Source organism: Gallinula chloropus (assembly GCF_964237585.1).
Source record: "Gallinula chloropus genome assembly, chromosome: 1".
NCBI classification, from domain to species: Eukaryota; Metazoa; Chordata; class Aves; order Gruiformes; family Rallidae; genus Gallinula; species Gallinula chloropus.
Genome location: NC_140085.1, coordinates 143,320,691 through 143,348,394, shown reverse-complemented (window position 1 = coordinate 143,348,394; position 27,704 = coordinate 143,320,691). Strand labels below are relative to the sequence as shown.

General features: G+C 40.1%; 1 protein-coding gene across 8 annotated transcripts in view; it reads left to right on the top strand.

The window, feature by feature from the left end:
• Positions 1-19,834: 19,834 nt before the first annotated feature.
• Positions 19,835-27,704, top strand: part of INPP4A (inositol polyphosphate-4-phosphatase type I A) — a gene marked incomplete at its 5' end in the record, with an annotated part of 46,953 nt that continues 39,083 nt past the window's right edge. For all 8 annotated transcript variants that reach the window (XM_084276632.1, XM_084276629.1, XM_084276625.1 and 5 more), the window contains 6 exons: positions 19,835-19,940; positions 20,751-20,795; positions 22,233-22,351; positions 22,467-22,583; positions 23,945-24,024; positions 26,940-27,051. In XM_084276632.1, the coding sequence (XP_084132758.1) occupies positions 19,835-19,940; positions 20,751-20,795; positions 22,233-22,351; positions 22,467-22,583; positions 23,945-24,024; positions 26,940-27,051 (579 nt within the window). The remainder of the gene's footprint in view (positions 19,941-20,750; positions 20,796-22,232; positions 22,352-22,466; positions 22,584-23,944; positions 24,025-26,939; positions 27,052-27,704) is intronic.

Here is a 27,704-nt window from a genome sequence, read left to right as displayed (position 1 = left end):
GTTATGTCAGACTGACCTAGTATCTGGTTTTAATAAGAAAGTAGGTTTTCTAGAAAAAGAAAAATGTGCTAGATCTGGTCTCTCTGGATTCTTCTGAACCATTTAACACAGTGCTGCATCAAAGCTGCTCTTCAAGGTGGAGTAAGTTAGTCTAAGAACTGTAAATTCATGCGAGGAACTGGCACAAGAGGAGGCAACAGGAGGTAGATATATGGAGATTAATTTTTCTTTGGGAATTGACTTGCTTAGTTTTCTTGAGGCTTTTTTTTGGTGGGGTTCTTTTTGGTTTATGGTGGTTTTTTGGGGGGGTGTTATGGAGTTGATTTTTATAGACATGCACTGAAAGCAGGCAGGCTGTTGAAACATGCTGATGGGAGGAGGACAATAATTTTCAGTACATGGTTTGAGATGGAATGACTGTACAATTAATTGTATAATTAGGTAATACTAAAGGGATGGAATTCAACACAGCAAAGTGTCAGGCCACACACTGCTAGAAATTCATTTACTGAGTTTAACCTTGGTGTCAAAATTAGCAGTCTATGCCCTTATGTAATCAGTGGAAAGAGGCAGATTTTAATTAGGCACCCAGCCCCTGTCTTTTTCTCTTGACTGTTAACAGAGCCTAGGCACCTGACCGGCATCTGAGTTGAGTGGCTTAAATTGGATGGTGCTACAGCTTCAGCTTAGGATGTAGTGCAACAACTTTTCCTATGAACAGGCTGTTCAACAGTGGAAGGCTTTGAAGGAGAAAGGCTTATATTGGGGGTAAGTGAGTTCAAATTTGTCCCTTTGAGAAGTCTGTCAATTTGATATCGTCATGAAAATGATGGATGGGGTTCAGGGGAGTGTCAGGAGAGGTATTTGCAGTTGAGGGAGGGCACCTCAGCTGGGGTACATCTGGGCTGGGACCTGATCTGTAGTAATGTGCAACACTTCTTGCAATAGCCAAGAAACTTCAGCTCTGTGTGTAACAGGTGCAGAGAGAAGCTGCAGGGATGATCAAAGGAGTGATAGAAGAAGAGCCTGAAACAGCTGTGTTGGGTAGGTCAGGCAGACTAGGAAAGTGGGAAATGTAACTGCTGCAGCTATGCTGCTGGAGTCACAGGGAGTTGTGGAATGTGGCTGCTATCAGCCAGGTGATAGCCAACAAGCAGGATGTCTGTGGTCCATCAGAGGACTAATGTAAGCCTACATGTATCAGTATGGTTTTGTAGGAAGGTTGTGGTACAGAAGCCGAAGTGGCCAGGCGTATGATTTAGAAGTGATGCAAACTGAATATGTGGCACCTAGTGATTGGAGTTTGTGTGTGTATGTACCTAACATATGGCTAAAATATGTGACCATCATAGAAATGTATGGTGATAATCCCATCATATGTGACAGTAGTCAGAACAAGAATGCTCGATGCATGTTTAAGGAAAAGCTTACAGGTTTATGAAGGGCAACACTTGCTTAGATTCTTTGGACTTGTGCTGTTGGGCAGCTTGTGCTTTCTGATGGCTCCTGTACAATGTGGTACTTGCTGTCTACTGTATTGCAGTTTTCCTGCACAGCAGAGGGAAAGCTGTGTGATAACTCAGGCATCCAGTCAATTTGTAGAGCTGGACAAAGTGGTGTTAAGTTTAGCCTGTGACAGAGATACCTTAAGAAGCAGACTGCTGGCTAGCAAACTCATGACCAGTGAGAGAAAAGCTTGCTCTGAAGTGAGAGTCATGGTTGAAGATCCCTGATGTGCCTGTAGTGACAAGTGATGGGTGCAGCACCTAGAGTCACTGACAGCCCATGCCCCAGATATCTCCTTAGTTTGACAGATGCTTAAACCTGCAATTGTATGTTGGTGAAGAACTGCCCTTTGCCTAGATGCTGGTTGGTCCCAACAGGAGGTTCAAAAGGGAGCTGAATTCGTTGAGCGAGGGTGAGTAATGTGCTTTCTGCTCCTTTGCAAATCCTGAGTTGCCCTAAGTGGCTTTATCAGCTGTTAAGACATTGATCAGGTCATTCTTTAGCTGAATTAATGGTAAAATAACAAGAGGAAAACACCACAGCATGAAACCTTTTTAATGTACTTCTGGCAACACTGTGTTTAGTTCTCTAGTTGTTTGTTTGTTAATTAGTGCTTAGCCTGTGTTTCTGAGGGCTTTTAAAGTGCTTAGAAGAATGTCAGGAGAGAATAGTATGCCTCCCCCTCCCCCTCCCCCCCCCAATTAATTATTACATAGTGGTACTAAGTTACTATTGTTCTATGGCAAAAACAATTGTGTGATGATCTCACAGTCCTTACTTGGAAAATTGCCACAGTAAAGAAAAAACACTTTATGGACTGAATTGTCAATAGTTTGGAAGGGGGTGTTCTGTTGGAAACAGTGCTATGAATGACAGTCCAAAAGGAGGGAGAAGATTAGTGTGAAAATGTGTGAGTTCTTTTTCAGGTTTGTTCTTTGTTAGTTGTGATCAACTCCCTTAGATTTAGAATCTGATGTAGTTTTAAGTTTGGTCTTCTTTCTGTATTCTGGGGGGTTTTTTAGCAGCAAGTCGTGTTTTCCTCTGGTCTGCCCAAGAACTGTCATGGATCAGTATTAAGCATGAGATGTTGGATTGTAAATTTAATGGTGCTTCATAGTCTCTTAAGATAGCTGTTTAGAAGTCAGAAAGAATTATCTTTTGAAGGTTCCTATTCCTCTCTACTTAGTTCTAACTAGTTGCCTGTTTTGCTTAACTTCAGTACAGTTCAGTGAAGTGAATCCCCTTCAAAGAGCACACACCTTGCTTAACCTTTCCATAGCATGGTTTTTAGTCAAGGGAACCATGTCCTCATGGTTTGTTCACATGGATTCTTAAATGATAATAAAAAAATGAAATATTTTTGTGCAATTAAATGGGGTCTGTGTGAACCATATCTCTGCTGAGGGAAGCTTGTTCCAACTTGTTTGGGCCTTTCTGACATGCTACTTTTAATAGTATGTTTTCTGTTTGAGTAGATTACACGCTATAAAAACTAAAAATAAAATGTGCCAAGGTGCCTTGGGGGTTTGTAGGCAAGCATGACAAAATATTAATTTCTTCTTCAAATGCCTTTATGCTAATTTTACTTTGAAACAAAACCATATCCATTTGGGAATATTTATGTTCAAGATTGTTCTGTAATTTCCATATTTAAAAAAAATATAAATCTTAGTGCAGTTCCTGCCAGACTTTAACCCCTGAAATGCCTAGAACACAAAGGCCCTTGTGAGAGCTTACTCTCCTTGAAAGCGTTTGAAAAATGGGCTGTCTGAAATTGTATTTTATTGTTGACTTTTTGCCCATGTTAACATGAGCAAACAAAGGAAAAAAAAGAAAGAAGTGCTGCCCAGCTGGTAATGGCAAGCTATTTTTAGTGAAACAGTGATCCCATGTTTCTGAAAGGAGGCATTTTCACTGGTTGTGGTTGTGCATGTTCACGTTGGCAACTTTTCTTGCTGTGGATTCTGATAGGGTGGTTTTTTTAGAGTTGTCCCAGGCAGCTGCCAAATATTCTCAAACATTCAGTGTGGAGCTGCAGAGAAAAACAGTTGTGTGGAGGAAACTCCAGCACTGTAAATTTACAGGCTTGGTAGAGTGTCCTGGAGACATCTTGGATAGTTGGGTTTCCACCACTTTGGTTGGGAGCTTCATTCCATAAAGTTGGAGATCTCAATGTTGAGATGTTATTTGGTTGAGTTTGTTTTATTTGTTATTCAGATAGCACTCTCATCATTGTTAATTCCATCCCATAAGGGAGCCAGGCTCCATTTAATAGACAAACCTGTTAATACAGACAGGTATTTTATTCTTCAATGAATGCAGACAGATGTTCTTCAGTGAGGACTGTCAGCACTAGCTGGACAAGGCCTGACTTTGGAAGCTAAACCTGTTTGAACCAAGGCACCAACTGTGATTTTTATCAGTGGTGGGAGGGAAAGCAGCTACTGTCAGCTACCTTTGGTTGATTTTCCTTTTTTAAAGGTCATTGTTGTGCTTTAAGGTGTGGGGTAAAGGTCTTACCTTCAGTCTACAGAGGAGACTTTTTCTCCAGCTACTGCCACAGAAACTAAAGGGAAACACTCCTGAAATACTTTCAACACCTTTATTCCTGAAGCAACTGGGATTCTCTGTGTTGTCTTTCTTTTAGTGCACGAGTCCAAGTTGATACAGGAACTCTGTGATTTTTACTATGAAGAAAATGAATAACCTTTAAGAAAGGAAAAGAAAAACAAACACTGTCCTTACAGAAATAAAGTAACAGCATTAGGAAAGAAGACTGGTAAAAAACCAGTTGAAAGTCTGTCAAACTAGCGATTGGAATATCATGGTAATGATCTATTGGTAATGGGAATAGAGAAAAGCAAACAACCAGACATCATATTCTGCAGAATACCATATTCTGCAGCAAAAAGTCTATTTTTAATGTAATCCTCCTTCTATCTACTGTTATTGGGAGAGGAGTTTCTTGGTTTCTAATTACATATATATGTATGTGTGTGTATATGTATATAAGTAGTTTAGTTTGCTCCTCTGGAATGTTTTTTTGAGGTTTTTTGAACATTTTAGCAGAAGATCTATGAGGATTTTTACATGCCAGTCTACAAAGGTTTAAGCTTGGCATATAATTGCAGTTATTTATCAATATAAGTGATTCTTATGTTTTCATTGTTAGTGAAAAAAAGTTATTGCTGGTTTTGTTTGTTGCTGTCTTATTCTTTGTAGGCTATATAAATAGGAATTAAATAAAAAGAGAAAGTAGTTTTAGGGGATTTTAAATCTCTTGAACAATATGGTAGGAGATAATACAAAATATTCTAGGTTAACTGGGGCACTCTCAAACATGAGTTCTTTGCTAGTTCAGAGGTGAGTTCTTTAACAGCATACTTAAATAGCTGTTGAAGAGAAGTTCTGGAAAAATATCTTTTGTAAACATTTCAGACACATGTAGCACTTGGTAATAGCTTGAAAGGTAGCATTTCATTTCTGAATTGCAGACATTTAGATTTTCTGGTTTATTTCCCTGATATTTTTATAGGGAATCAGTTTTGAAATCAATACAGTGTAACAGGCAGAAAACCCTTTTCTTGTTTGGATTCATGTAGATGACAAATCAGTTTTGTTTTATATGGTGCCTGTTGGTGCATTTTATCCTGAGGCAAACAATGGGTTATATTCGTTAATAGAAAGAGTAATAGTTACAAAGTTACATAAGCCTGCCACACAGTCTTGTATTTCTTTGGGAAGGGGAGTTGGGAGAGCAATGCTTTCAGTTAGCATTTGATGCAGAAGGAGGAAAAACGGAAAGCAAAAGCTCTTGAGGACTGACTTGTTCAAGAACGCCCAGCTGGAACAGAAGTGACTCAGGGAGCGGCGGTTTTGGATCCCCATGGACAAAACAGACCCAGAGCATTGTGTATGATTCATCTGGAGGTGCTTTTCTGTGTCTTGTTTTAAAACTGTCCTTTTTATTCATTTTCCCAGGAGCACCAGTAAGTACCAATAAGTATTTGGCATCTGTTACAAAACATCTTTCAGTAGACTACAGAAAATCAGTGTGCTAAATATGAGCCTCACAGAAGATTAAAGATCCCTTCTATGTCCAGCTGCATCCATCACTACAGAAACAGCACTGGCATATTATAACTTAATGATTTGGCTTTGAAATCATGGGCACAAAAGTGTAAGATATCTTCTGCCCTGAGGTCAGTTTCCATATTGGTGATCAAAAAGTGAAATCTCAACATGAGAGCTGAAAAGATTGTTGTGCCTGAAAAATAGATGCAGCAATTGCCACATGGTCATGGCTTTCCCAGAGCTGAGAAGAAATTCACAGTTTATTTTTCACTATTGACTCCTGTGGTCTGATCTGTAATCTTGGCAGATTAAAGAGTCCTTTTATAATATGACAGATCACATTAGGAAAACCCATTTGGTTAAGTGTTTGCGAACTCTGTTCTCACTTATGCAGGAGTTGACTTGGGGGTCACCGGGGAGGAAAACAGAATATGATTAAACACTGATTGTTTGGGTGCCACTGTTGTGCGCTCCCAGGCAATGTAATTTTCTTTACATTTATTGCCTAGTACTTACATAGTCTCATAGCAATGATAAGGGTGCTATTCAGTAGCTCGTTGCATATGGAGTTCTCCTTAAAATCTGTGTCTGTATTACCACAGATGCACCCCTCGATGCTTGGCCACAGAGCTGTTCAGAATGGAAGCATTAACAAAGCCCTTGTTGAATGCATGCTGCTGTTTCTGCATCATGCTGTAGTAGCCTGAATTTTCATAGGGGTTTGACACTGTTGTTGCTTCAGTAGTAAAAGATACACAGGGCTTGAGTTGAATGCTAGTATCTTTTAATTTTCAACAGGTGGTCCCTGTTCCTTATAGGTAAGACCAGACTCTGATTTTTTCTCTAACTAACTTTTGAGTTAGAGAATTACTTGTTTGCCATTTTTGTAAGTATATACTTCATAAAGAACTATTTGCCATGTAGGGTTTCTGTTACAGTTTATTTTTATTTTCTTTCTTGAAAAAAATTACTTTTTTTTTTCCTCTCTTAATTGGATAAAGAAGTTATTATTAGACTTTCCCTTTTCAGAACTGGAAAATTCCCAGAAAGGCTTTAGCTCACACTTTCCGAATACAAATTTACTTACAAATTGAGACCAAACATGGACAAATTTAGGATGTTAGGTGAAGAACTTGTGTAGTTCTGAGCAGATGGAAACAATGTAAAATGAAGAAAACAAAATTGGTCTTGAGAATCATAGCTGTTTGGTTCTTTTATTGCTTAAGTCAGTGGTTTTAAATTATCCATGAACTATGCAAATAAGTTGGTGGGAAGTGACTGAGGAAAGCAAGCCTACGATCAGTAGCTTTAAATTAGCTTGTACCAAAGGGTTCTTCCACTGGAAATTTTTCAGGGAGCTTTTAAATCAGAAAAGATTGCAGGAGATTGATGTAAAAAATTAATAACGTCCCATTTAATATTGTCATTGTTCTATCTTGTTTCACTTCAAACAGTTAAAAAGTTTATGACATTTACTGTTTTAAAGTAATGATTTGACAAAGATGCATTACACTGACGCCTGTGATTCACAGTGATATCACTGCGGGCAGACAATCACTTTGTGTTTTTAGTGGAAGCAAATAGATGGTGCTTGAAGCAGAGATGTTATCCCAGTGATCACGAACTGTCCTGACAATGTTACATCCAGCTCTCACTCTTGCGTCTTTCATCTATAAAAATCTCTAAATGAAGCTGTAGAGATGAGATCTGTGTGACCTTAAAAAACTGGATAGGGTAAAATGAGTGCTTCCAACTGTTAAAAAGTTTCTCTCCTAAATCACTGCATGGCAACAGCATCTGCTAGTACAAGGAAGCAGTCAAGAATGGCACTAAATTCCACATCTGTGCCATTACACTCAAAACTATCTTCTGTGTATAGATGAAATACACCTTATATCTAAAGGCCAGAAGTTTCATCATTGAAGCTAAAGTCTCTACAGTTTAATTGAGGAATCATTACTTGTTCAGATTTAATAATTACAGGGAAAGACGGGGGAAAGTATCAGTAAATAGCAGTACAGTTAAAATCATTGAGCACAAAAGTGTCTACCTCTTTACTGTGCTGTAATGCTCACCTTTCCCCTGCTCCTCGGGGGTGCCTAAAGTGATTTCATTCTGCTGGTGGGGATGTGGAGGTGTTTCAGCAGTTGTCAGCATCTAAAGGACTTCAGGAGGAATATGATGTTCATGTTGATAGCTTATTCTTCTTCACTCTAGGATCCACTTGGGGTCATTTTAACATTTACTAGCAAGCATTTAAACTTGGCTCTTCCTCCATTGTTCTGCAGCTCCACATTACAACCAAATTTACCACGTGTTGTACCTTACATACGTGTTAGATAAGACATCTCTCTTCTGTTTATTACCCCCAATGCTGGTTTTGCCCAGCCACAAGTCTGTGGTTCTGTAAGTGACCATGGGTGAATCACACTGCTTTCCAAGTGTCAGCCCTATCTCTTTTTATCCCGTGCTTCTACTCCTCTCCATCCTGAGTCTCCACTTTGCAAGACCTCAGCTACACCAGACCCATATTTTTCTACCCTGCATCATTGTGTTAGAGCTGCCAAGGGGTGACCGTAGCAGGCAAAGCTAAACAAAAGTAAGAACAAATTAGCCACAAACATCTGGGCAGTTGGAAATGTTGTTACAACTAAGACAAGTTTAATTGCAAGCTAAAACAAAGTTGCAGGCAAGTCAAGAAAAGTTCAGACAAAGCAAGCCTGGAAGGCTGAAGTCCTCAGGGTATCTGTGGTGAATGGCTGGTTACTGGTGATGGTGATACGGTGTTACAGGGCTACAGGGTAGCAGTGCTTCAATGGCCAATGCTGAACTCTGCCAGCACACAAGCTGTCATTTACCACCAGCTGTTAAATACGGAGATCTGGGTGTGATGACCAACTCAGATCATTCCTAGGCTGCTTGTCAGCTGAATCTGGGAGTACAAACCTGGAGATGCCTCACAAGGTACCAGTACGGCTCATTACACTGCTTTTTTTTATACTGTTTTTCATGGTCTGTAGCACTGCCTGTGCTTAGAGAGGTCTCCAGGCTTGATAAACTTTTTGCTTTGACCCTGTCTTTATATTCAGCTTTTGGTCTTGCCCTTTCCCAGAAGGTACAGCCTCTCTAGCAGAGACAGCCAGTGTAGGAAGGTGTGCCCACAGTGATAAGCAGTTCAGTATCTTAGTTTAATCTGTTGCTGAAGTACCTTTGATGGTGGACTATAAGCCTTTGTGCCTGAAACGCAGGTTTCTGTTCTCATCTGGACCAGAGGAGCAAGACAGGTAGCTGTGGGCAGAAGCATAATCTCTGCTGCCTTGCCTTGGAGGTTTCACTGCTAAGGTAGGCAGCACGCTCATGCATTTTTGAGAAGGTGTGGTGGGAGTCACCAGGATTTAGCAGAAGCTGGCGTCACAGTTGCTTGCCTTTGGCATGCAAAAATTGAGTCAAGAGTATCAGTCATGAGTGTGAGTTAGTCATGAACTTTTAAGATAGGAAAGTAATTTGGGATGCATCCTTCACATTTTCAGGCTTTTCTGTATCCATGCAAACTTTGCTTTTTAAAAAAATGAGATTCAGATAAACTTGGCCTATAGTAACACACAAGTTTTCTAAGGCATGTCAGCGCTTGGAGAACTGACAAAACTCTGACATTTAAGATCATATTTTTGAGCAGTGAGTGCTGCAAGGAATGCTGCACTAATATATGCCCTTTGTCCCTGCATAGCACTTGTATCTCTTTGTGGTCATTGCTTCCATCCCTGCTGCAGTTGTTATTTTTTTAAATAAACTTTTGAAGCCCACTAAACTACACCAGTTCTAAAGATTTATCAGTAGTAGTTGCTGAAAACAGATCAGTAGGTTGCAGTTACAATTATTTGAAAATTGTTATTAAAGGCCCTGGACTGCAGAAATCCATGGGCGTGCCCCATAGGAGTCTTAATTTTTCCTCTTAATTTTAGACTGCAATTTTTATTACGTTTGGTCTGCTAGTAAATGAGAGTGAAAGAAAAGAGTGTCGTTACAGCACAAGAAAGTGTTGCACAACACATACTGCAGCTGTGCAAGTACTTGCTGCTGAACAGACCACTTTAACCTGCAATGTGTTGGGGTGAGGAGGCAGAAAACATTTCTATTTGTCCATGGGTGTTCCTATGTTTGTTCAGTTTAGACATTAAGCCAGTCAGGGCATTAGAAATACCTTTGATTGCTCTTTCCAAACTTGTTCAGTCGCACCTCAACAAAGAATATAGTCAAAGCTGGGAAACCGCAGGGAAATTTTCACAAGTAGGAGATAATTGTTGAAATACGATATTCTGATAGAAAACTGCTGATATTATATCAGAAAACATTTTGCAATTAAATTCAGAGAAATATTTCAGTGATATTGGGTCTGATTTCCTCTTAGGAGGTCACTTCAAAGATGTGCAAGCCACTTACAATTACTAATTTTTTTTGTAGGTCACATACTTTATTCCCATTTTGTGCTACTCAGTTAGGACTCTTAAATTCAGCAATCAGATATGACAAGTTTTAATATATTCCAAATATTTTTTTGATATTTTAAAAAATGATCCATGTCTGTCCATACATATAATCTTTCCCATATAATTGTGCTTTGGTAGCTGTGCTACAAATTAAGAATCCGTTTAGGAAATTACACTGTCCGGTCCAATTAGCAACAGTTCAGTTTATCCTTGACATGGACTTTGCAAGTGTGGTGAAATGTACCTACTCTTAAAGTCCAGGTGCAGTTTATTCCATGTTAAAGACACATAAGTACTGTTTTGGTCAGTTTAATTATGTTCCTGGTACAACTTTCTCTGACCTGTTTCAGTGGGACTTGCTTACATCTTCCTATTTTTTTTTTTTCTTACCCAAATTCTCAATGTGCTGTCCACTGCTAATAATTCTCATCAGCACAGCCATTAAAATGAAGCTGTTGTTGATGTGGAAGTGTGGAAATGTTGTTTTCTCTGATGTTACTACCTTCACCTGTTTTACCTGCCAAGCATCAGTAGTGTCCGTCCTTGTGACCTGCACTGGGAGACGGTGACATTCTGAGGCCTCCAAAAAAATTCCTTTTAAAATGTTTTCTGGCTTTGTTGGGAAATGAAATTGTGGCTTCCTTTTCTGAAAGAGATGTTGTCTGCAGCAGTTACCTTGCCTGTAGCAGAAAAGCTTGAACAAATCGGTGCATCTCAGGCCCTGTCAGTTCACACTTCCCTTTCTTGTTGGGCTCGATCAGAACGTAGCTGCTGTAACCGCCCTGTGAAGGGCAGGGAGGGTGTGTATGTGCCTGTGTGTGCATGTGGGAGGGAGGTATGGGGAGCCCAGGGGAACTGGGGGGTAGGACGTTGGCGTCCACCGGCCTAGAGTACGCCTGCTACATTGAGCGATGCAAACACAGGATAACATGGTCCCTTTAGTTATCCCTGGGTTTCTTATTGCTCCTTCACAGTGCTTGTGCTCCTGTATCATTTTTGAGTGGATAATCATTTTTGAGTATATAAAGGCTGCATCTTGCTCAAGGCCCACTCAGAAGTAGGTTTATTTCTTCTTCAGTGTCTGTCTTGAGGCACAGCTAACAGCTGACAGGTGATAAGCAATAGCTTTTGCTCTGTTTAGTCTGGAGACCTACAGCTTCTTGAGGAGCAGCTCAGCAGTTCATCCTTCCTCAAACCTACCAGTCCAGGTCCCTTTTGACTGTCATCTTGGCTCACATCTGCCTTTATCTAGCTGGCCAAGAACCCTGTGAGAAACTCCATAGTTTCCTCTCACAGCTTGGGCAAGGTGATCTTCCTGTTAACCTGTAGGGATTCCTTTCGCAGGGACAGCTGCCCCACTGAGGTGGGGAAGCATAGACTGTTGTTAGCCTGTGTGGACTGGGATGCTTGTGCTTCCAGGCTGACAGCATCCCACCACGTGTTTATATGACTCCAGAAAAGACTCCAAGAAAGAGCCTTGTAGTTAGCATCTTGGCCCCTAACACCCGTCTCTCCCATTGATTTAGAAAGATCAGGGTAAGCAAACAAGTAATTTTATGTTCCAGGAAGAAGAAATGAAAGCAGAACAAAGGAATCAGCTATCTGGAACCAAAATAGAACTATATATGCATAGTCTAGGCATGCTTTATGTAAGAAAAAAGAGATATATGGCTCAGTAATACACGGACAAAACACAGCTTGGGTGTATGAAACAAATGTTAATAGAGAAATATGCATCAGCAGATTTGTATTAGTTGCATAAGATTCCAGTTTTGCTATGCTGTCTAAAACCTGGTAATAACCTTTGTGAAATACTACTCCCACACTAACATTTCTTTTAAATTTTCTGAATACTTGACACTCATTTCCTGAGTTAATTAGGTATGTCTTGCTGAAAACACATATGTTGGAGAAGGAATTCACACATTTCTGTTTCTTCCTCTGATGCTGCTATGCGTTTTTCACTTACCTGAACTTTTTAAACAGTTAGCATTGAAATCACAGCAAGTCAGAGCCATGCCACGTAAAAATGAAGAATGCTTGGGAGATTTTTCTGGAGTTCTAAAGAAGTTTTCCTTCAGTTTGGGTACTTGTAGTGTAGGGAAGGTAAATGAGTGGTTAGCCTGCAATCCTGGAGTTGCAGTCCTGTTGCATGGGTAAAGCTCGTTGTAACCCACTGGTTTCAGAGCAGAATTAGAGATCCCATCCAACACGCAGAGGGCAGCTCCAACTGCTGGTTGGTTTGACCAGAATACTCTGGCATTGACTAGTGCTGTGTTAGTCTGTGAAGTGGATGAATATTATAGGCAGATAGATCAGATAGTTGCCTAGAATTTTTGTTGTAATCCAAACTTGACCAAAGCTCTTTCTTGATCGCAGATGTAGTTTCAGTGCTTCTGTCCCTCTGTGTCTGCTGTGGTCCCCTTCTCTCATTGTCTGTGTGTTGGGGGATATTTTACTGCCATCTGTCTGTAGCCAAAGGTAATAGGAAATCTTTAGCAAATGTTGAGGTGTGTCTAGTTCATCTCCATTTCAGTCATAAACTGTTGGGTTGGTTAGTTGGGTGGTTTTTCCTTTGTTTTGTTTTTTCTGTCTTTGTTCCCCTGTCCCACCCTTTCCTGCATCAAGAGGAGCTCAGCAAAGGGTTAAACTGTTTTTTCCCGTTATAGCAATGCTGTTTCTGCTTTGTGAGCATCATGGTTATGATGAAAGATGGCTTTAGAAGAGGCAGGCTGTAGGAGGGTGCCCAAAGGACCAACTCATTCAGAAATGTGTTTCCAGTCCACACTCCTCAACAGAAAATATGTCCCCTGTTGTCACGGACTTTTCCATATGGGTAATGGGAGAACCCCAGGCAATGAGGAGAAAGTCATCCAGTGCGCAGGAAGCTTCACCACAATGTAACCAGCGTGTTTCTTGTGAAGAGGGTTAAAGACTAATTTAAAGTAAAGACCATTTGTAAGCTGTTTCAGTTTCTGTTGGTAAAACAACGGGGGAGGCTGAGCAGGTTGGACTTGAAACTGCTCTGTAGCGAGACTCGTCATTTTCCATGACATTATGCTACGCTCAGCTTGATGAAAGCTGTTCTGCACAGTAACACAGAGCTGTGCTTTTTCTTTTTCAGTTAGCAAGCCTGCCTTACAAGCACACACTTCCACCTGTGGGTGTACATGTTTGTGTGCTCACAGGAGGAGTACTGAAGGAGTAGAAGTGTTGTGACAAGTGAAGTTAAAACAATATCTCTCTAAGTTAAGAACGCTAATTGTATTTCAGTTGTGAATATCCACAAACAGGTTTAATTTGCACAAAGAACTAAGTGGCCTAAATTGCAGCTTTCTATTAAAAGTGCTCACATATATATGAGAGATCAAATGAGGTTTTTAGATTAATTGAGTTTGCTGAAGTTCAGGGATCAAGAAGAAATTTGCGACTTACAGATTTGTCTGTAAGTGGGAGAGGGTGGATAAGAAAGCAAAGAGAACACAAGCTACTTTCTACTGCTGCAGTGACCTTTTATCGCAATATCACTAAAAGGTGGCATTTGGGGATTTCCAGGCTGCACAAATATGTTCATTGTATCTTGCAGGAGATTACTTCAGTGTCTTGTGGAAGACTTTTTCCCTGTTCTCACTGAGGAATCCTGAAGAGGGTTTCAGAGAGCAACAAGAAGACTCTTCAGGGCAAACTTAGTTTTTTGTCTTTGGTAATCAAGATTCTGGGCAGTGGGAGAGGGGGACATTGGTCTAGTTTGAGAGGGAAGCCCTAGTCTTAAGGGACAGACTGAGTGAAAGGGCGAAATACAGCCTTTTTGTGGAGCTGATGGGCTAGCATCTGCAAAACATGCTCTTGATAGGGAAATCATTTTAGTCTGGAGAGGAAGGTCCATGGATGCTGGCAATGTTTCCTTTCTTTTGCCTTCTGAAGTGGCATGGTAAGCATGCCATGGTCATGGGATTGCTAAAGAGGAATGAAGGTCTTTTGTCAGCCAGTGGATCTGCAGTAGACTCGTCTGTATGGCTACCCTGAGTTTGGCCGGAATGAAGGGTCTGTCTCAAAGCATCAAGCTCATGACTATGAGTTTTCATGGTGTAATCTGTGAGAGATTCAGGATTTAATAAGCCAGAAGAGTGAAGTGCCTGTGAGACTAAAAATAACTCTTAATCAGTGTCGGTCTTCACAGGCTGTCTCTGGAACTGCTGTCTTCTGAGTTGATGTTCTGCTCTTGGGCTGCTTCTGCAGCCATGAGTGATAAGGTTGTTTGCAATCTTCACCTCAGACCCTGAAGCATGGCCAATAAAATTCCTTGCATCTTCTTTGAAACAGCTGTCGGAAATGGGATGCTGGAATTGCTGGAAGATTGGTCTTGAGCCAGCCTGGCAAATCTTGTTTCACTACCAAGTTTTTCTGTGATTGGAGGTAAAAAACCAAACAAAAAACCCCACTTGGAACCCTATATCCTAGTTATACTAGAGATGGTGCTCTGATGTGGAAGGCAGAGATGCTGCTCTTATATGGAAGGCAACCTAATAATAACTTAGCATAGTTGGCATTTTCTCCTTTCCATTATTTCTTCCATATTGATACAGTTAAAAGGATGTTAGTTGGAAACTTGGCCATGTTGCAGATCCAAAATACTTACTGTTTCAAGCAGTACCCATTTCCACTTTTTTTTTGGTGTATTGCTGAAACATTTTCAACCAGATAGACTTTTTACTAAGAAGTTACCTGAAGAACCTATTTGGCTGAAGGAGCCCTCTTTGATGTTTCAAAATGGATTTTTCAGGAACAGGACCAAAATTTGTAAGGTTCAGAGAATGGACCTTACAGTCCAGAGGTGGTAAAACTAATTGCACTTCAGTAAATACCCCACAACTACTTTTTCACTTCCTCTTGGAGATGATAGTAAACTTGCAGTAGGATAGCATGTCGTGTGTCCTGTCATCCTGTCCACCCCACCCCCCCCACCCCTTTTTTTTTAAAGTATTAAAGAAGCTGTCACACTCTCCTTTTTCTATTATTCCTTCATGTATCAGTAACATTTAGCCTTCCACAGGTGTTGAATTTTCTGCTTTGGCATGCCTCAATTCCCCATAAAGTGCCATAAGCCCAGAGCACTGTGGCTGTAGAAAAGTAGTCTCAGAGTAGGTTTTGATTTAGTCTATAATTGGAGTCACTTCTTTCTCCTGCTTATTGATGGGTGAACTGGAAAAAACCTGTTACTTACAGTTGCATAATGAGTGTCAGAGGAGTAGGTGTTAGGGCGAAAGAAGGTTTGATCTCACCTGACACGTTTCCTTTAAGGCATAGTTTGGTAGGTGATTTATATTTTTTTCCAAGAAGGGAACAGACCAAGCACTTTGCCAAAACAATTGTAAAGAAAAGGAGAATATTAATACTTGCACAAGCTAGTCATCAAGGGATGATCTGGGGGCCTGCAGATGATCATTGCTTTTCCTTGAGATCTTTTAAGCAGTCAGAGTGAATCCAGATGTCTGAGAGTTTCAAGCCCACAGCATGTGGAGCCATGCAGCTGAGCAGAGTGTTATTTTCTTCAGCCAAGACTGAAGGTAGCACACTGGAAGTGGCATCTAATGAAGGTCTTTTCTTCTGGTCCTGTGCCTTTGTTCTAATAGATCACCAAATAAATATTCACATAACAGAAGGGAGGCTTGCTCAGAAGCCTTTCCTGCACAATGGAAATGGCCATTGCTGGTATTCTGGGGTCAACAACAGCTTTTTTGTACTACTTTTGAACCACAATTGAAAACTGGGCTTTTGCAGCAAAACTTCATGAAGTACAAAGCTTCAGGTATCATCAGCATCCAGTGTTTGCAGTAGTAGTAAGGGCAGAGCCAAAGACTATGTGTAGGTGAGTCATGCCATCTTCAAGATGAGGTTTGCCTGGGCATGAATTACATCAGCCTTTGTGACTGCTGGCTCCAGGAGTGGTACCACTCTTTGGTACCATCTAAGGAAACTATCTGCTGTGTTAATGCTGCCTGTAGTTCAGCAGGAATCATACCTCCCTGGATTTATTTCAAAAACATGATCATAAAGTTGAAACAGTTGAAAGAATCGCAACTTAAAAGAGCGATCAGACCACCTGTCATTTGTGTCTGTCACACTGTGCAGTGGATAGAGGGAAGTCATCCCTGCCTGAGCTAGCCCAACTGGGAAGGATCCGGTTTGCCCAGCTGCAGCAGCAGGGTAAGCTGCTCGTCTAAATTCTTTTTCTATAATTAGAGAGCAAGAGGGAGAGGTATCTTCACGGGGTGATTCATCCCACCTACCTTGGAAAATGGTGACTCATTCTCTGGAGGGACCTGTGTCTCACCATTGATTTTATAGAGAACCTGGGCAGTGAGTTGAGATCAGATACCTGCCGCCTGTGCAGTTTAAGTGAGATAATGCCCTTTCCGTAAATGATAAGAGCTCATACGTATGTTTTTAAGCCATCTTGGGTAATTGGTAGGGCTGGTGATTAAATCAAAAAGCTCAGACTGGATTTCCTCATCTCTGGCATATGTGGGAGGTCTTAAAAGGCAATATCCTATTAATGCAACTGCACTTGAATGAGGTGGTACCGCTACCAAATACAAACCTTCAGTTAACCTTTAGTAGATTTAAAAATAATTCGCTTTTCCTGTGTGCTTCCTAGCTGTTCATAGCAGCCTACCTCACATAGTAATTTCACCCAGTGGAGAAGGAGCTCAGCATCCTCATCTTCTGAACTTGTGTTTTGACGCAAGATCTTTTCTCCTGACGGTGGTGGCTATAATTCATCCAGGCAGCAAAGTTTTGGCTATAGAAGAGCAAGTGCAGTAACAAATGCTGTCTCATACTCGACATAACATATAAATTCCTTTTTCTTAATAGCACCAAGCCTTTCAGTAAATATATTTCTTACAGCTTTTCCACCCATGCACCGAATGCTGCCTTGAAGTCAGTCCTTTTCCGTCCTGCCATACTATGAATGACCATACTATGACCTGATTGGCCATAGCTATGAATACTGCTGGGTGAAGTCTGATAGAGGATTGTACTCCTTTTCTATTTTCAGTAAACTTGAATGTGAGAGCCAGTAATTAGAAGTTAAAATTACAGTTAATCTGGGAATAGTACCTGCCTGTTGGTTGTGATTTATGCTGTATAAAGACATGGATTATTTTGTTAACTTTTTAGATGTGGACTTAGCTGATGTTATGACATGCAGAATCCCTCCACACGCACGGAAAAGAGCCCTCTGTAAGTATGTTCAATGTAAGTAAAATTAAAATGTCTCATTATGTGAGAAATTAATATTGTGATTTAAATGAATCGTTGAGAACTTGAAGAGCCTTAGAAAATTACTCAGTAATATTGAAATAGAAATAGTTTCAAAATGAAGAAAATACCTCACCCTTTTAAAATTTCTCAAGGATTGATCCTTTTTAAGGATATCAGCAACTATAGAGATTTTTAGCTGAAAAACAACTGGACTCTAACCTAATTGCTGTCTGACCTGTACTTATGTACCCCATTAGTTATTCTCTGATAAAGTATTTGTAGGATTTGGGGGAAAGGGCCATGGCATCCTGTCTGAATCTGCAGGCATATTTTGTAGGTTTTCTGTTTCATTAGGCGGTTTGGTTAATGGACTTACAAACCATTAAACATGATATTACATACGGAGCAAGCCAAAGAAAATCTGTTATTGAAAATAAGAGAAAAATTTGGAGAATGGAAAGACTTGGAAACTGGTATGTTGATAGATGTTTTGTTTGACATTCAGGACTACTCGAGAAAGATTGATGGTTCGTTAACCACTTACCCTCTTAAACATTTAAAAAAAAAAGAAAAAAAAGCACTTTTTTACTGTGAATGATCAAACTTTGGAACAGCCAGGCTGGCCAGACAGGTCTATTCTTGTCCAAAACCAATGGGACACAGTCCTGAGCAACTTGTTCTAGATGACATTGCTTTTTGAGCAGGAAGGTTGGATTAGATGAATTCCAGGGATCCCCTCCAACATCAACTGTTCCATTATACTGTATGAATCGGAAAACTCTGTGCTATAAATTTTGGGGGTCAGAAATTTTATCTATAGTCAGAGTGCTGTTTTGTATGCTGTCAGTGAGTTTCAAAGCTTTTGGGAATGGGATGTTCAGAGCTCTCCGTTTCTGCTGCTCCTACTCAAGAATCTCTATTCTTTTTTGTGTATGAGATTATATGATATAAACCTGGGTTGAATCATCAAAGCAAATGTTTAGTTCTGAGTGGTAGCAGACTGGGCCATCTGGTGGACAAGGCCCAAATTTCTTCCTCCCTAGAATGAGCTCCCCTTTTTAATTCTCATTCCTAAATTTGTGTAGATGGCCAGGGTTGCATTCAACTCAGATGTTTTAGATGCTGAACTGGCGTCTGAATTTTAGATGTTCAGTGACCCAGTGCTAGTTAAAAAGACGCTTGAGTTCCCTATGGAGAGAGGGAGATTCTTTTGCAATCCTCCAGAGGGAGATGCTGCTTAGTTAAATTTAGAGACTTAAGTTAGGCAGGTTGAATATTCCCTTGGAAGCCTTCAGGCAGTTTTCAAATGCCTATTGAAAACACAAGCAAAAGATAGGCGCTTTATTGAATTAGAATGCTTCTTGCCCATCTTTTGGTGTGTCAACCTAAAAGAAAAACAACATGGTCCCAATATGCAGCATTGTTCAAATATTTTATAAAATGAATGATGAATGAGGCCCTATCTGAACTCTGAAAGTATTAGTCACTGTATTACTTACTGCCTTTCAGGCTTATCAATTTTTACTCCTAACCTTATTTCCTAAATGAATAATGTTTTTCATAACAGTATGAAACAAATGCAGAAGTTCCGTAACTGCAGTGTTAACGTAGCTGATAGAAGGAACCTCTAAATTTAATCAGCCAAACCAAAACCACGTCATTTAATAACATAACAACATTTTCCATAGGCTATGTGTTTCTTTCCTACTGTAACACTTCAGTTTACAGGCATTGTGAGGGGAAGAACAACTGTCATGGGTATCTGTAGAGCAAAGCAGTGTAGGATGAAGAAACAGCACAGACGCTGCCATGTGCCACATCAGCAGGAATCTCCTTTTGCTTTTTCTTTCCATCACCATTCCAGAATTTCAGCCTCTCTCTGGCCCAGTAGGTTTTATTTATAGTTTTCAATATCCCTTTCTCATGGCAGTAGAGCCTGGAATGACATACTGTGCTGACACTAACAACATTTCCTGCCCTTTTGTTCTGCATTCTGCCGACCGTTGTCCCTTTGTCCTTATCCCTTGTCCTACCTCTGCAGACAGAGGCCCCATCTGACAATTTACTTGTGTTCCCCAGGGATTATGAAAACCTGGAAACTTCATTAAGGATGGTTTAACAGTTTGGACAAAGGAGAAGAGCAGCTGGTCTGTTAACGAGTCTCTCTCAACCCCCATTCTCTGACAGAAGAACCTTTCTTGCATGTGATACAGTCTTCAACAATCTGCAGTGAAATGCTACAGATGTACAGTTCGTGCAAATTGAGTTACTGTGCACTGGATCTGTGTTTTATTTGAATGACCTATGGCAATTTTATGAGTTAAATAGAACGGTGGCTGAGAGCGGCCTAAAATTTTGGTGTATGTTTTTGCTCTCTTCCTTGCTTAGTGTGGTAATGTTAGAGGAATAGCACTTGGAGGCAACCTGCTGCACTCTGCTACTCTGCAAGACAAACATCAGTAAAGCCAAGGAGCAAGAAAAGAAGGGCTCTTCATGACAAAATGACAGCAAGAGAACACAGTCCCCGCCATGGTGCAAAATCCCGCACCGTGCAACGGGCCTCCACCATTGATGTCACCTCTGACATGCTAGGCCTTTCTCTAGCAGGTATGTACCTTTGTGTCTGCTATTGCTCCATTGCTCTTTTTAGAATCTGCCTTGTACTAACATTGTTTTTTGTCTTTTAATTGCTAGAATGTTTAGATTTGTCTGGTTATCTAGAGGGAATAAGAGAAAGGAATTCTACTAAAAAGTAAAAATCCTAAACTTAGCAATTTTAATACAGGCAAATGATTAAAATTGGAGAGGGATGAAAAGAAATAAATTGGATTTTGTGCAGTTATGTTTATTATTCAAAAATAGGCAACACAGAGAAAGCAATAGAGAATGTCAAGGTGTAGGGTGAGTCTTGGCCACCTCCTTGTTTGACATTGTATAAAATTTTCAGGAGAGTTCAGAGAACTGAGAATTATCTCCCTCATATTTTTTGGTGAGTAAATTAGTACTGTAACCCCCAGAGGCTTTATTTGATTAGTGAGAGAGACAGATACTTTCATGGTTCTCCCTATTCACTGATCACAGAGGAGACATACCTAATTTAATAATTTGGAGTTAATAGTGGCTCAGACACTAAGTGGTTCTAATCCTGTTGTTTTCTACCGAGATTGGGCATTTTATATTCCTATATTCCATACAATCTTGCATAGTTTTACATATTTTAGCATGTTTTATGATCTAAGGTTTTTCAAATCATAATTAGATACCAAAGATAAATAAATATTTTTCAATACCAATCATAGCTCATTGAATTTTTTTTCTATAAAATTTAATTTCTTTTTCTGTATGACACAACTTCAGGAAAGGATTCACATGTCTGCAATGTTGGGCTAATCTTTTATTAATTTTTCTGATTTACAGGAAACATTCAGGATCCAGATGAGCCGATTTTAGAGTTCAGTTTAGGTAAGCTTAATGATTTTGTGCTCATTTTGATGATACATGCTGTTGAGTATGTGTGCATTTTTTTAATAGTTGATTTTTGAAGTGCCTTTCATGTGTTAAGGATTGAAACTTTGCTTTGATTTTTATGGAGATATGTTTTCTTGCTGCCTGTATAATATCAGCCAGCATTTTGATTTCGTGGTGTTCTTAAAATTCTGTAATTAAAACATCTGTCCTATAAAATTTTAAATGTTTACTATGTGAATGTGTTTTTTTTTAAATATTTATTTTGTTTATGTGAAGATACAGTGAAACTGTTGTCAGTCTCAGCATTCATATCAGCTGATTAGGTCTCCAGGCAAACTGAATTTTGCTGGAAACACCATTTTAGGACAGAATATTTTCTAAGAGTTACCAACCATTACACATACTTTCTTTCCTATGTTTTTTGCTGTTAAGTGATAATGTGGAATGGAAGCAAGCTAATTTCTGGGATGGTGACCTCACTTGAAGAATAAGTGAAAAATATTTTCTTCTTGAAAATTAAGTCTACATTTTCAGTGGCAGCATGGTTTTCTTGGCTTAATAGCAGACTAATGTATGGAAGGTTATACTCTTAACAGTATGCTTGAAATTGAAAATGAGAAAATTTTCTCAGAAGTATGTAACTGTGTTATGAGTAATGATCTTAAGAATTCCTTAGAGCTCAATAATGTACTTGAAATATTTTCAGGTAAATCAAAAATATCTAGAATTGCAAAGCTGTTTAGTGTGCATTTGAACACTTTGCTTGCCCAGGTAGGTTTCAGAATGCAGAACTTTATGCATCCAGCTGAAGCAGAGTTGGACCACCTGGATCTATCTAGTTAGAGTTTTGCTCTGAAGTTTAATGTAATTGTGTAGCGTCACTCACTGAAACTTCTGGTAGTTGTTTCTTACTCACAACAGTCCCTTCCCAGCAGTTGTACTCACAATAACATTTTAGAGGAAATAAATTACAGTCTTTACATAATTACAAGCTAGTTCTCACAGTAGTGCTACTTGATCAATGTTCAAGCACCTCTGTTGGTTCTCCATGGCAAAAGGCCGTTTGCTAATGGGCTTAATGGAGCGTGACTTCAAATCAAATGCAGCCCTGCTCATGAGGTTCCCAGAGGAAAACCCTTACATGTACACTGTCCTAATGAGCTATGCCAGGCGGGTGGATAGGCAGGTGTTAGAACAAGTTGAAATCACAGCTCTACAGCTTGGAGCCAGACTGATCTTATTGCAGGTTTACTGTTTGCATGCACAAAGGTGAGTGATGCCTGCCGTTATAGTGTGGAGGTAGAACGAATATTAAGCCCTTCACGGCTTTATCGCTCAGGTTATATAATATGTTTTTTTTAAAAATGTAGTTTTACAGCAAAATGAAAAAGATTCTGAATCTAAATTTATTTCTCTGTTGCATACCTAAAGCTTGCAGTGAGCTGCTAACTCCATCGCTAGATCGAAAACCAAATAGTTTTGTAGCAGTGAGTGTAACTACACCTCCTCAGGCGTTCTGGACAAAGCATGCACAGACAGAAATTATTGAGGTAAGTGGGGAGGGACTCCTGGGTTAGATTTAGAACTGAAGCTAACACAGGAATCATTTCTTCCTAACAGGTATCACCTTGCATTAATATCTGTCTTTTTTGTTTATGATTACAGGGAACAAGTAATCCTATCTTTCTAAGCAGTATTGCCTTTTTCCAAGACTCTCTTATCAATCAAATGACACAAATCAAACTCTCCGTGTACGACGTCAAAGATAGATCTCAGGGAACAGTAAGTTTTCTTTATTCTGTTGCCTCTCTAGTCAGTGTGGAGCAAGAAAATGAAAGGCAAGGAGCTAAAACTAGTAGCTTTTGTGGAAGAAAGCAAAGAGGTGGCAGCATCTATCCTAGAGAAAGAAATATGGATAGAGGAAGGAGGGACAAATGCTGCGAGATGGGCATGATAGAGTGGGAACATTGCCAGTTTCCTCAAATGAGGCTTGTTGGCAGCACGTTTGGGAACACTGATGTAAATTAAGAGGTTCTGTGACTCTTTACTGAAATAGATAACAAATGGCATCCAGTAGTAAGTAAGCCCTCTACTCTGTGCCAAAATGTTGGGCCTGTGGTGAAACAGTCCTTATAAACAGAACTGTTAAATTCCATGTGTAGGCATGGTCTGGTGGAAGTTTTCCACAGGGAGCAATCATATCTGTCCAAATTTAGGAACTTCAGAAGTCTGTGCCAGGACCCTAGAAGTCTAATTCTCTCACTGCTTAAAATCTAGATGCAAGCTGCTGACAAAGACAGGCAGGTTAGGTTTTTACCAGAGGCTGCTACCAGCTTCTAATCCATGTAGTGTGAAATGGAAGGAAGGGAAAACAACTCCTCTGAAGTACTGAGGACTTCTGTAGTACTTGTGCAGAGGATTGCAAATAGTAAAATAAAACTTACCGTTAGTTGTTTTAATCCAAAATAATGGAAAAATCATAATTTCAGTGTCCAAAATTTAATTTAGTAAAAAATGAGCCCACACTAAAGCCACTTTTTTCTAAGCAGGGAAGATGAGCTCAAAGTGAAATCATCAGAGGAAACTAAACTATTTTGGACTACTTCCTAATTCATTATTAAAAATGGATATTTGTTGTCTGAAAGACTCTTAGAGCTAGCAGTATCTAGAATTCCACAATACAAAAAATTTGTGATTGTTGTTACAAAACATGAGATTGTTTCTGAATGGAAGGCTACTTTCCGGAGAGCATTCAAGGAATATCTCCCAAGCTGCTTTCTTCAGGAGGAGCCAGGTTTTGGTTAGGGAGAGACTATGAAGTGTCAGCCTAGTCAGTCCCATTCAATCATTGCCTTCAGTGTTCCAGCTGGGCCTGGACTTGTATACATTGAGGTGCCTCCCCTCAAATCCTAGAGAAAGAAAAGGGCTTACTGTCCTCTGATGGAAAATGTTTTTTGATACAACTATGAAATTTATTAAATTTTAAAGGGGGTTAATTAGTTATGGGTAGGCATATGTCATTATATTTTTGTTTTCAGACTTTTGTGGATGATAGTTTTATTTTGGGGGTTGGTGCTGTGGAAAAAGCCTTTTCTTCATTGTAAAGGTAAATAATTACAATTCTAGTACTCATCTTCTTCCAGATGTATTTGTTGGGTTCTGGGATGTTCACTGTAAAAGAACTTCTTCAGGAGAAGAATCACAGGTTGCACTTAACACTAAGGTTTGTAATGTTCTCTTCTGTTTAGGAATTAACAGTCTTAATTTTGAAAGCATGCTTAAGAGGTTATAAAAGCTCTCTGTGAGATGTGATCTAAACCTTTTGTTTGTTTGGGTTTAGGCCACTATTAAGGAGAAAATATTTTATATTGCATGATAATTAAAACATGTAGAACAAGACCATGGTGAATAATGTTAGACATTGGTTCCAGTTCTGCAAGTCAAGAAAGCATTGTCAAGACCAATTTAATTTTTGCACATTTCATCCTATCACCTTGGCATATGTGTCTGTGGAGAGTGGTAACATAGAGTGTTTTTAACTCTGAAGCTGTGATGGGGAAAATGAAACCTGTCCAACCAGAGGCTTATCTCAGCTGTTTGGAATACCTTGGCTTAGATAAATCTAGGCTCCTGACTGTTGCTGAGTTGTGTATTTGTTGCTGAATAGTCTGTTTATCAATATAACGCACTAGGTGTGGTCACATTGTAACAACATTGATTGATGTAATTTTCTTGTTTGATTAATATTGGAAACTTTCATGGAAGGAACATGACTCTGAAGGTGTGGGTTTGACAGCAATTCTTATGGTGCTAGTCCTAATCATAGGAATCAAACCACATTCATGAAAGCCAGGGCAAAGCAGAGTGCAGGGTTGGGGAAGAATGAAGAAAACAAAGGCAGGTTAAGAAAAGAGGGCTCTGATGTGTACATGCACATTGTAGTAGTGAGGGCTGAAAGTAGAGCAGACATCCCTCTCACAGGAGGCAAGAGGAAGTCAGTCTAAGGGGGGAAGCATAATCAGAGAAACCAAGTGTGGTGGTGTTACGCTGTAGTATCGGCATAATCAGCACTAGAAGCGGTGACTGTGGCAAACATACAGCAGTGTTGTATCCCAGACACCACATCCACCCAGACAAAACATGGGCAAAGCCTTTCATGCTAAGAGTAGAGATGGGTGAAGTTTCTGGCTTTTCCACAATGAATTGTAAAGAAAAAAAAATGACATTATCTAACAGGGGGAGCAGGTGAGGGAAATGAGTCAGAAAAGACACCAGAAGTATGACAATGATGGTGGAGAGGGTGTTTTGAGGGAGATGAGAACAAGGAGGAATGTGATGGCAGGAGTTTTGTGGTTGTGTTAGGCATGGTTATTCTGTTAGGTTTGTTGTTTTGTGACAAAGTTGAAAATGGACTTTATTATAAACTCTCTTATTTGATATTGAGTGGATTCTGATTATCAGAGCAAAGGAATAAGTTCATGCCCTGTCATTGTCATGTTTCCCCTTGGATGTATAAGCTGGGCACTGAGCAGTGTCTATAAACATGCTACATAACTTGGATACCTTTTCTTGTCATCATCTTCTGTGCTCATTTCGTTTTCTCCCCAGTATTTTCTGTTCCAGAGACATTATTTTTTTGGTCTTAGTTGTCCCAGCATATTTTTACATGTAAACAACAATCTCAAAATACCATTTAGAATCTATCCTAAAATATAACACAAAGTCTCTGCTAAAGTTACTGTGTGTCATAGGTGAGACAGAATAAATGACAGCTGTGGTAGATCTGGGTACTGGTGTGGATTTAAAAAACAGATCTTACCCCGCTTGATTCTCCATGTCTCACTCCTGACTCAGTCATGTGTTCATCAGGTCTCAGCTTCCCTCACTAGCAGGGAGATGGCTGCTGCTCAGGGAAGGTGGGAAAGAAAGTTGTGTCAGCTTGTGCTGTGCAGCTTCTCAGCCATCAGCTGCCAGGTCCCTGGGGGTCCCCAACATTTGTTTCCATGCACTTCCCTGATCTCCAGGATCTTCCTGCACCTCTGAGATTCACCTCATTGAGTGTCTTCACCACCTTCTTCCCTAGACCACTTCTTTTCAGGATCCAGCTTTTTTACTATAAGCTTTTCTTTCTGGAATGACAGGTCTGAACTTTCCAAGTCTAAATAGTCTATCTGCAGAAGCAGAAGATGTGATCAGTCTCCTAACTTTGAGGTTAGGAGGAGACTTCTCTGTTAGGTGGAAGAGTTGGGATGTGCTACTTCTGTTTAGTCCGTGTATTTATCAAAATTTACCCAGTTGCAGCTGTCAAGTAGTGGGCATCTGATTGAATCACAGAATCACAAGGTTGGAAAAGACCTTTAAGATCATCAAGTCCAACCATTCCCGTCCTATGCTAAACCATATCCCTAAGTACCTCATCTACCCATTTTTTTAAACACATCCAGGGGTGGTGACTCAACCACCTCCCTGGGCAGCCTGTTCCAGGCCCTGACAACTCTTTCAGTGAAGAACGTTTTCCCTAACATCTAATCTGACCCTGCCCTGGCACAGCTTTGTGCCATTTCCCCTTGTCCCACCTCCTGTCACCTGTCTGAAGAGGCCATTGCCCACCTGTCTACAACCTCCTCTCTACAAGCTCCCTTCAGGTAGTTGTAGGCAATGATAAGGCCTCCCCACAGGCTCCTCTTCTCCAAGCTAAACATCCCCAGCTCCCTCAGCTGCTCCTCGTATGATTTGCCCTCCAGCCCCAAAAACCAAAAACTGAGACAAAGTTCGGTTTCAGACCTTCACACGCACAGATACACACACAAGCCTGCACATACATCCAATTATTGGCTCCCTGTTTTCAATTTAAGGCTAATAGTAAAATCTGAACCCTTTCTGGTTTTACAGAAGTATTGAAACACATGCATGGTTTTAGGGTGCCTTTGATAAGGAGATCTATTCAATATCCCTCAAGAATGAGGGGAGCACTTTTCTGTTAGAATAATGCATTTTAGAAGTGTGTTAAATGAAGTTGAAAAGCTTCCTATTTAAAATGTTCACCGAGTTTGAAGATTAATAGCCTTTTATAAGTGTTCCCTTGTTGATAAACAGGTCCACCTCCAAAAAAATCTCAACGCAGAGTGTTTGTTGCAGGTCGGCTGAAAGTGACCGTGTAGGTAACATTACGGTTATTGGATGGCAAATGGAGGAAAAAACTGACCAAAGGCCTCCAGTGACGAGGTCACCTGATACAATTAATGGAAGGGTGAGTATGAGCATCCCAGCAAATAAAGAAAAATACAGATTTATAGCCGGCATTGAAGTAAGCTGGGTTGTCATCTGCTGTAAACTTTCCTGTCCATCTTGGTCTGTAGCAGTGCTTTATAATTTCAAAGTACTGTAATTGTATTGCAGACTAATGGCAATGGAGAGTTTTTGTATTTGCAGAGCTCTTGGTGCTCTTGTTTGGGGTTAAAAGTCCTGGGAAAAATTTTAGTTTGCTGTGATTAAGCTTTACCTTCAAGTGCTCCTGCCCTTCCACAGAGTAGCCATGCCTGTGTTGGTGTGCCTGGTGCCTTGATAAGCAGTTTTACAAAGATGTGGTATTCCAATTCACGTTGCGAATTGGAAGGTGGCATTAAGCAAAGCAGTAAAGGGGATGCTCAGAGAATTTCCAGAACTTTCACAGGCAACTTAAAAGATTTTGGTAAAACTGATCAGGTTACTTGACTACTGGATTTTTTAATTTTTTTTTTTTTCTGATCCCCAGATATTTGTCTGAGAGCAGATATTTACAATGCTTTCTCAGCCTAGGCACATATTTAATTCTGTAAACCTTCTGTTCTGCATATCCTGGTGATAATCGCACTCATGTCCCCATGTCACAGTCACAATGTGAATTACTAACACTTTGTATCC